This window comes from Gadus macrocephalus, chromosome 1 (assembly GCF_031168955.1).
Source record: "Gadus macrocephalus chromosome 1, ASM3116895v1".
Lineage (NCBI taxonomy): Eukaryota > Metazoa > Chordata > Actinopteri > Gadiformes > Gadidae > Gadus > Gadus macrocephalus.
In genome coordinates, this window is record NC_082382.1 from 11,469,311 (window position 1) to 11,479,022 (window position 9,712).

Below are 9,712 nucleotides of genomic sequence, written 5' to 3' on the forward strand. Positions count from 1 at the left end.
ATTAATAAATAAATAAATAATGAATTCATTCTGTGTATATCCAGAAATATTGTGAGTTATAAGTTGTCCATCTATGAGGCATTTGTCATTTTTTGGGGGAAAACGACATAGTCGAATTTCCGGATTATAGGATTGTACTCATATTTCTTTCTACGGTTGAAGTATGAATTTACCTAATAATTGATCCTGAAGAGGGCAACAGTTTCCACAACGGCTTTTTGAGCCGCGCAGTGTTTGTACCTCCCAGGCTCCGGTTCCGGTAGTGTTGTATTGTATTCGGCGGGACAGTAAGTGATTTACCAATGGATTTACTCTCTATGGATTGACTTAATCTAGAAACTTTCAACTTTTAGTAAGCTGTTAAAAACAGGTTGCTCATTATGTTCCTCCAGATAATACATGATGAGTAACGTAACAAAATACAACTGAGCCTGAGCGAGGACATTGCTAGTTAGCCAACAAGGTAGCGCTCACATCTGGTGGGTCATTGATACTGTTATGGTTGTGTTATCCATGCATTCTGGACAGCACTATTTGTATGGTCAGCGCACACTTGTGTGACCACTGTGGTCTCTTGCAGGTGCTACCAGTAGTAACTGAGGCAGTTGTGAGCTGTCAACACAGGGATCATGTGCTCCTTGGCGTTCTTCCCCCCTCCGCTGTCCCCTGGAAAGATCACTCTCTGTGAGACCAACAACGAGCTGGTGTCCACGGAGAGCTGTCAAAAACAGGTCCGAAAAAAACCTTCGTATATTATTGTTTGCTGTTGTGGGATTGTCAATGTGTCTCTAGTATGTAAACGCACTGTTGGCATGATCAATAAGCATTGAAGAGTCAATTCACTTTGTGCACTCATGTTCGTTTTTATTATGAAACATGAGCTTGACTAACATTTAATTAATCCTCACAAGTGTGACGATGGAGCACAGTGGAGCTAGTAGAATTCTAGGTATTCACAGAATATCTGTGGATAACTATTGTTATTGTGGGAATCATTCATTATTTTTATTGCTATTATCACCTCACCTCTATTCCCTCACTGATATTCAGAACAAAAACCCATATATCTTTCTTGACATCCGTTTGTGGTTTGTATTTTATTTAGGACTATGGTCCCTTGAGTCTTTACTTTCCCCGGGAGTCGCTGAAGCCACACAGTCGGACAGAGAACAGCAGCAAGGCGGCCTTCCTGCAGCACTCAGAGACACTGTGGATCAGGAGCGCCACGTCATGGTAACACACACACACACACACACACAGACACACACACACACACACACACACACACACACACACACACACACACACACACACACACACACACACACACACACACACACACACACACACACACACACACACACACCCCTCCATGTCTCACACAAACACGTCTCACACACACACACACACACACACACACACGTCACAATGCTCGAGCCAGCGTGTGCAGCCTGAAGAAAACTCCCACCCTTGGAATCTATTTTAGTAGCAGAATTTTTGTATTTTACAGAGAATTTCCCCTGTTTGACAAATTTCGATCAGAAATGTTCATCAACACTTTCTGAGACCCAAACACAGCTTTCAGCTGAAACAATGATTTGGGGGTTATCTCACCCTGTAACTTGGTGGTTGACAGGCGGGAGGCAGGGCTCACCGGGCTTCTAGAAGAAATCGTCAACTCAAGCACAGAGGGTAGGTGATGCTGCTGTCCTTCTGTTTATAGACACCCATGAGCTTCCTCCCTCCCACCACATGGACTCAAGGGTGTGACATTAACTATTGTGATATTCAACTGACTGACGTTGCCCTTTCAATATTTCTTGCTGATATCTCAAATTGTTAAACGCAAAACAAATGTGATTTGCCAAATAAACAAAAAATATAGTGATTCATGGTTACTTTACTTACATTTAACTGAATAACTATGAAGAATTTATACAAAATAAACTAATAGCTTGACTCTAATAGCCACAAGAAGCACCTAAATTTAGGCTTTTAGCCAAGTGTGATGGATAAAACAGTAGTATTATGGGACTTTTACTTTGTTAATCGATGAGATATCCTGTATGAGTGTAGACTTTTATTTTGTTTTTTGGGGCTTCCCAGCACCCAAGTGGCTCTCTGTGAGTTCGGGCTGTGTCCTGGCTCTGCTCCAGAGGGTCTCGTCCCTCCACGGCGCCCTGTTCCCCCACCTCAAGGTAACGCCTTTAGTAGGCTAGGTTGTTGTTGTGGTTGTTGTTGTTATTTACGTTTTAGAATGCTTGTTTTCTCTCACACGCACGCACGCGCACACGCACTTTCCGAATTCGTCAGATGCACATTGCCCAGTGCTCACGATGCATTGCATCGTTTGTTTTGTCGAATCGTCTGTTTGGAGTCCTAGGAGAAATACCAGCGATGCGTCTTTGGCGATGTTGTTGAACAAAAGAGGGTTGGGAAAATTTGGTCTCAGCCCTTTTTGTGTTTCTCTTTAGTTGAGCAGTGAGAACATGATTGCAGAGTTCTCCCAGGTGCTGAACTGGTACGTTTGAACCTTTCCTGTGCGAACAAAAGTCTGCAGTATTTATAGTTGTCCTTCCATATCAATGTTCTATGTAATATTTCAATGCATTCAAAGTAAAACCATTCACTAGGACTTGGCAATAACTTATGTGGTCCTTAAAGTTAGGATTTTTAATATGAAAACGTTGTATTGCGGAAAGAAAATCCCCTTGCTTAGAGCATTGTTCAGTTAATACTTTTGTAAATAGGATTCTTCTGCTCCATGATTTACCAGGTCAGACTGTGCAGTGCGCGCCTTTGCCTGGCATCCTCATACAGAAAAGTTTGCTGTGGCTCTATTGGACGATTCAATCAAGATCTACAATCCCAAGAGGTAACGTAACCTTTGTGCAGACAGCCGTAACACAGGCCTGCTTAGTATGCTTGAATGACAAGCTGTAGGATCCAAAACAGTAGCCACCCGCGCACTTTAGAGAACAATCATTAACAATAGGAATCAAGGCAGTGTAATCCTGATAATAGCATTATATCCGAACAGCGGCGAGTAAGATAAGAGCCTATTGTAACGGGGTAGACACGTCCGTCCTTGAGGGAAATTTAAAACCCTGAGAAGCCTTTATAATTTGTGCTTGTCATTCCCTGCAATCTGATCCCCACGGTTTGCGTGTCAGGGCAGCAGTACCACCCTATCTGGGTCGATCCACTGCATCACCGTACGGTGTGCTCTCTCTCTCTCTCCTGCTCTCTCTCTCCCTCTCTCTCCCACAGTGCCACGCCGCCCACCCTGAAGCACCGGCTGCAGAGGAGCGTGGCGAGCGTGCAGTGGAAGCCGCTGTGTGCGTCCGCGCTGGCGGTGGCCTGTCAGACCTGCCTGCTGGTCTGGCACGTGGACCCCTGCTCGCTGTCCATCAGGTACACCTACAGCGTAGCTCTGCCCTGCTGGGCGACCGAGCTCTGCGGCCCTGCTCTCGAAAGGGAACGGTTCAGCGTCGTCATTTAGGTTCAATACACACGCTTGACGTTTTGGTGGAAATGTGCAAACATTTTGGTTGTGCTTTTTTTAGGCTGGTCATTACTGCAAAGAGAACTTTGCACTTCTTTTACCCTTTTTATGGGTTTGGTCTTGTATACTCTTAGTCATATGTTTTTTTATTTAATTGTAGTATATTATCCCTTATATAATCTTGATTGTGTTGTCCTCTATCGTCTGAATGCCTTTAAACTGCATGCGAGGTAATCATGTAAGTTATAATGTATAGAACGCCGGTCATTATTGGGAAAATAAGCCCAGACGGGGCGTACCGGACAACGACGCAAAGCGGGGTTGTCTTGCTTCGCCCTGTAGGGGCTTATTTTCGATAATGATGGCGATGTTCTATACATTATCCCGCTTATTACACGGCTACTTGCCAAAGCGAAAAAATAACTTCACATGGTGTGTCTTTTTACAATTTATTTGTTTCCAGCATTCGTAGTGTTGATCAGCAGAGAAATTGTCCGGCAAAGACATTGACGTCGCTTAGCAACCGAGTACGCTGGGGTTGATAAGTTACCGGACTTCTTGCGGAGTGATACGAAAGACGACAAAAAGTCCACTTTCCTTGACAGCGGTTAATTATGCTTAGCAACGGTGAATTATCAAATATAATTTTATATAATTGGGAGGGGCCCATGCAAGTGAACGGAGCGCTCCACGGCAGTGAAAAGAGCTGTGTCATTTCAAAAGAAAAAAATATTTGATGAACATTTCATTTATTTTTGTCGTGCATACAGTGATAAGCCATCAGTAAACCCTCTCCCCTCCCTATGGTCATCCCTCCAGGCCGTCCTCTGGCTGTGCCCAGGTCCTGTCTCACCCGGGCCACTCCCCGGTCACCTCCATCGCCTGGTCTCCCAGCGGGTCCCTCCTGGTGTCGGCCTCCCCCGTGGACACATCCATGATGGTACCTAGCTCGCGTTCCCATCAGTGACCCCATGGCTGCGTTCCGACAGTCATTCTACAGTGATTCTGCTTGTCCCGGTTCCTAAATCTCCAGGTGGTCCGCTCGACCGCCATGATAACCACGTCCCAATGTACGCAGTTAGCTGGAGAGGCAGCCTCAAGCTGCTTCGGGTCAAAGATACATTACTGTATCCTGCACAGGAAGAGCTACAGATATTTTGGTTTGATTTAAGGTACTAATCTAAAATCTGAAGGCAGACAAGCTTAAATCTGGGGTTCGCTTCATATTTGTTTTGACCCATCATGGGGCTGGATTCTGGATCAGTAAGCGTGTCATTAGCTTTTAAGCAAATACAAACTCAGCCAGCAAACAGTAAAAAGTGTCTGTAAACATTTGAAACCATCACGGGTAGACTGACCACTGCAGAAATACAATCTCCTTCGTAAATCAGTTTCTGTTCAGTAGAATATCTCCACAACAGTTATGGTTTCCCTCCCAGAAAACTTGGATCAGAATAATTTTGTTTTCTGATCCAGAAGAAGCATCTCCCCCTCAACTTCTGCTTTAACCGAGTAGGACTGCTCTGTATGCAGTGGGGGACGTAGGAGAAATATTTGGAACAAACCCAGTATTTGTATCTGTGATCCCTGTTTTGGCTTCTTGCCGTCTTGTGTGTGTGTGTGTGTGTGTGTGTGTGTGTGTGTGTGTGTGTGTGTGTGTGTGTGTGTGTGTGTGTGTGTGTGTGTGTGTGTGTGTGTGTGTGAGGTGTGGGACGTCGCGGCGGAGAGCAGCGTGCCCCTCCAGCGTGTGGGCGGGGGGGGGGTGTCCTTCCTGTCCTGGTCCCCCGACGGCAGCCACGTCCTGGCGGCCACGCCCGCTCCTCTCTTCAGGTCAGAGCTGCGCCCTGGCTGGGTCTGTGTAGACAGAGGTCGGGTGTTCATGAGGCTGCCCTAGGGTTAGGGTCTGCTTGTTGAGGCTGAGGAGCTCTTTGTATAAATGACTGACATATTTTTGCACACATTTTTGGTCTGTATCCAGTATTTGCTGTCATCAAGCCTTATAATCGAGATGCAAACGCTATAGGGATTGTAACATGCATATGTAGCACCGATGTAGGTCTCCTATTGATTAATTGAATGGCCATCAAAAGTGACCCAACCTAAAGTGATGTCTTGCATTTGCTTTCTGAAAGCTGCATTCACACCAAATGCAAAAACAATTTGTTTAATTGCGCGGCGTGATTACATACAAAGTCAATGCGAAGACGCTAATACCCTTACAATTTTCGCATTATAACATTTTGCTTAGCTTTTGGTGAGAACATGGCTTTACCAATTAAAACTAAAGCCAATAAAACTCACCTCATTTTAAAATGAGGTGCGTAAAAATAAACTAATTATTGGATAATCTTTCAGTTTCAAGCCATAAACAGTGTATTTTTTGATGTCGGATTAAATCCAAATTCTGGTGTTTGATGGTTAATGGACTTCTTGTTACAAAAGATGTAGTATATGACTATATCCGATACCAGTCAATGTATGTATATCATAATATGATTGCAAAAGTGTGTTGGTTCTTGTGTTTTAGGGTCTGGGAGACCAGGATGTGGACGTGTGAGCGCTGGCCCTGTCTCAAGGGCCGCTGTGAGGTGCGTCTTCCCCCTTATTAAGACTTACCTGTGTGGCGCTCAGTGTGTCCTAACCTTGAGGAGTGTGTCCTAACCGTGAGGAGTTTGTCCTAACCGTGAGGAGTGTGTCCTAACTAGGGATGGGCATTTGAAGAAATTTTCTTGATCGAGCATCGCTAGAGTTATCGATCAATTATCGATTAATCATTAACTTTTTTCTATGTTTTTTTTCTAATGTTTTTATCAATGAAATCTTTATTCCAACAATAATGTATGGGCCAAAATTAATACAATACAGTTAACTTGAAGACCTACAACTGTTTAACAGTTTTAAAATAATAAATACAGGCATTATAGGTTATAGGCCTAGGCTATGCGGCGCTCGTAAAGTCCGAACAATGCGCCTACAGGCGCTCTTAAAGGTTTGGAAACGATTCAACAAGACTAAATCTGTAGCCTATTCCAATTACAATAAGTAGCGAACTTATCGGACAACAATAATCAAACAAAGGCAGTAGGCTAAAAGTGGGCATTAAACTGTATAACTGTTATGAAAAAAAGGGGGGGGAAAAGGCCGACATATAATGCCTGCAGCCGGCGCGCGGAAAAGGCTCGCAACAAAAAGATGAGCCACCCATTTACAAACAATTGCATGAACTAGTCTATCTAAAAGCAATACCTTATTGAACATATATAAGGCTGGACTTGTTGCTAAAATATCACCGTTTTGGCAAAATGTAACGACTCCAAGAGGCACCAAGCGGAGCGAGAGTCAACACATTAAGAAAGAAAAGAGCGACTCACATACGGTGGTGACTGTCCCTACTGTCCATAGCATACAGTAACTCCAGCCTACATATTTTTGTTTAGGAATATAAGCATGTTAACATGCTCGGGGGTCAGACGCGAACGCAGCCTTGTAACTGTCAGTCCAGCAGCAGAAAACACCCGCTCTGACGGGACCGAAGTTGCGGGGATGCAGAGGTATTGTCGCGCTAACTTTGACAGCCTGGGGAACCTTCTTCCATTCACTTTCCACCAGTCGGCAGGGTTATATTCAATTAAATGCTTCAAGACTCACAGTATGCAACACAACGTCCTTTTGATCGATAACAATATAAATTGATCGACGCATTTCTTAACGATCAATTATCGAGCATCGATTAATTATGCCCATCCCTAGTCCTAACCGTGAGGAGTGTGTCCTAACCGTGAGGAGTGTGTCCTAACCCTGAGGAGTGTGTCCTAACCGTGAGGAGTGTGTCCTAACCGTGAGGAGTGTGTCCTAACCGTGAGGAGTGTGTCCTAACGGTGAGGAGTGTGTCCTAACCCTGAGGAGTGTGTCCTAACCATGTGTTCGCTCCTCCTCCCGGTAGTCCGGCTGCTGGAGTCCTGACGGGAGCCGCCTGCTCTTCACCATCCAGGGGGAGGCGGTCATCTACTCCCTGACCTTCAGCGACACGACGGGTCAGCACACACACCTTTAGGGCTATTATACGGACAACTATACTTGCGCTCACTTTTTTGGGACGCCATTTCCTACCGTTTTTATTTGAATGAATATAATTCAATGCTATTTTTAATTCAATATTGTATTTTGCAAGGGTTGAATCAACTTTTACATATTGTGTAAAATATTGTATCAAACATAAAACACAAATTCCAAATTCCTATTGCATATCGACCCCACAACTCGTGACCTATTTCGGTTCAACCTCAGGAACTATGAAGGGATCGAAGGCTGCAGCGATCGTGGCCGACCTATCAGAGACGACCTTCACAACGCCCGCGGGTGACTTCATGTAAGAGAGGCTCCAATGCCACCTCATCCCTCGCCTGATCCATTATGGGGCCGTGGCTAAGATCACGGACACGGCTACCCCTGCTGCTTACTCCGTATCTCAGCATCGCACCATGATATGATTCACATCATATACGCGTGACTCACATGTGTACGGTTCCTCCTTCCTCCTTCCCTGTCCTCCAAGTGTTGGCGGTGAGGTCCAGCTGCTGGCCTGGGACCCCAGAGGAGAGAGGCTCGCAGTACTGCTCAAAGGTGACTCCTTTACTCCTCTATTACTCCTCTTTTACTCCTCCTTCAATCCTCTTTATACTCCTTCTTCATTCCCTCTCACTCTGACCCTTTGATGTTGGGAGAATAGATAGCTGCCACTCTAACGGATGTCATTCCATGTCTCTCCTCAGGGGATTCTGAAGCAGCAGCCCGGCCTGCTATGATAGCGGTGTTCAAGACCAGAAATGATCCTATTTTTGAGCTCCTGCCATGGTGATTAGCTTTGACCTTGGACTCCATTTAAAAGCCTTGTTTTAAAACTGATCTGATGCATGTGTTCGTATGTTCCACAGGAGTGTGCTAGTAGTATGATGGTTGTGTGAATACTTGTACTACTGTACTGTATACTGCATATTGTAGCTCCTACACGGAGCTACGACGAGCGTCTTCCAGGCAGAGTGGTTCCTTGTGTCCCTGATCGACCCGTGTCTCCTGTTCTTCCGACAGCGGTTTCATCCAGGGAGAGCCGGGGGCCGAGCCCAGACTGATGCAGTTCAGCCCAAACTTCCCTCACGGAGCCATGCTCACCGTGGTAAGGGCCCCAGGAAGTTGTGTTGGTATTCACTCATTAATGATGTTTGTAGTTGTACATTGCTGGATGTCAGTGACTGAGACTCTCTCTTCCTTCCACCCCACCCCCCCCCAGTGTTGGTCCAACGGTAGGATCACCCACGTGCCTTTCTATTTCCTGAGTGCCGGCGTTCCCCACCTGGGTCTTAATGGGAGTCCCGCCATGCCACAGCCGGAGGAACGGCTCGTGGACTACGGCAACAGCACCCTGTTCACAGAGCTCTGCTCCTGACCACACACACACACACACACACACACACACACACACACACACACACACACACACACACACACACACACACACACACACACACACACACACACACCCCCCCCCTCCTTCCTGCCCAATGCCAAACCGTTTATATACAGTGGTCAATTCATAAGAATTTCTCAAGGCTCATCCATTTGTATTCAAATGTCACCTTGCAGTTTTTTGACAATTAATTTAGTTAGCGATAGTAATAAAATACATTTTTGAATTTGAGATTTCAACGTGTCTACGTGTTTTTCCTCCATGGTTTACAGGGTTCAGCCAGTTTATAGGGGTGTCTGCTGTAGGCTCAGTAGGGAGAAAGCATCTGCTAAATCACTTGCGTAGTGTGGTAAATAGTAAATATCGATTAGATCTATTGGAATGCTTTCGGGGATGTAATTGGATTTCTACGGTTTATTGAAAGGCTAACGTACAATCTACATAATTTCAGTCATAAAGTTCTTGTCATTGATTGGTGCCTGTTCAGTCTAACAGGAGTCATCCATCCTTCCTTACCCAGGTACTTCAATTCCATTCAGCACCTCAATAGGGGTCCAAGCAGAGAAGTTGCTTGGTCCCCTATTGTTTCTGTGACTTTTTTTCCCGCTCAAATGGATGGTTACCAATAACCCTCACTACCCACAAACCCAAATTTGTGGTACTGAACCCAAAGGTGGCACTATTGTAAAAAATCATGAATTAGGCTTATTTCTCCTCACCAGAATGACCTCGACTCAAAATTC

General features: G+C 45.2%; 1 protein-coding gene across 5 annotated transcripts; it reads left to right on the plus strand.

The window, feature by feature from the left end:
* Positions 1-194: 194 nt before the first annotated feature.
* aaas (achalasia, adrenocortical insufficiency, alacrimia) lies at positions 195-9,200 on the plus strand. Of its 5 annotated transcripts, none has more exons than XM_060072347.1 (17): positions 195-287; positions 581-731; positions 1,106-1,233; positions 1,637-1,692; positions 2,107-2,198; positions 2,475-2,521; positions 2,777-2,875; positions 3,271-3,414; positions 4,325-4,445; positions 5,211-5,335; positions 6,033-6,093; positions 7,449-7,539; positions 7,793-7,874; positions 8,061-8,128; positions 8,278-8,359; positions 8,594-8,678; positions 8,793-9,200. In XM_060072347.1, the coding sequence occupies exons 2-17, from the start codon at positions 630-632 to the stop codon at positions 8,946-8,948; spliced, it is 1,539 nt and encodes a 512-aa protein (XP_059928330.1). In that variant the 5' UTR covers positions 195-287; positions 581-629; the 3' UTR covers positions 8,949-9,200. The 5 variants fall into 5 exon arrangements, with proteins under 5 accessions (XP_059928330.1, XP_059928020.1, XP_059928256.1 ...); XM_060072037.1 differs by having other exon boundaries at positions 221-352; XM_060072273.1 differs by having other exon boundaries at positions 237-370.
* Positions 9,201-9,712: the final 512 nt, after the last annotated feature.

Bases quoted from the DNA above. Each gene is read 5' to 3' on its own strand.
- aaas (XM_060072347.1), top strand. From the start codon at position 630: ATGTGCTCCTTGGCGTTCTTCCCCCCTCCGCTGTCCCCTGGAAAGATC. The intron at 732-1,105 runs GTCCGAAAAAAA...TATTTTATTTAG, and splicing joins CGGAGAGCTGTCAAAAACAG to GACTATGGTCCCTTGAGTCT. The intron at 7,875-8,060 runs GTAAGAGAGGCT...CTGTCCTCCAAG, and splicing joins ACGCCCGCGGGTGACTTCAT to TGTTGGCGGTGAGGTCCAGC.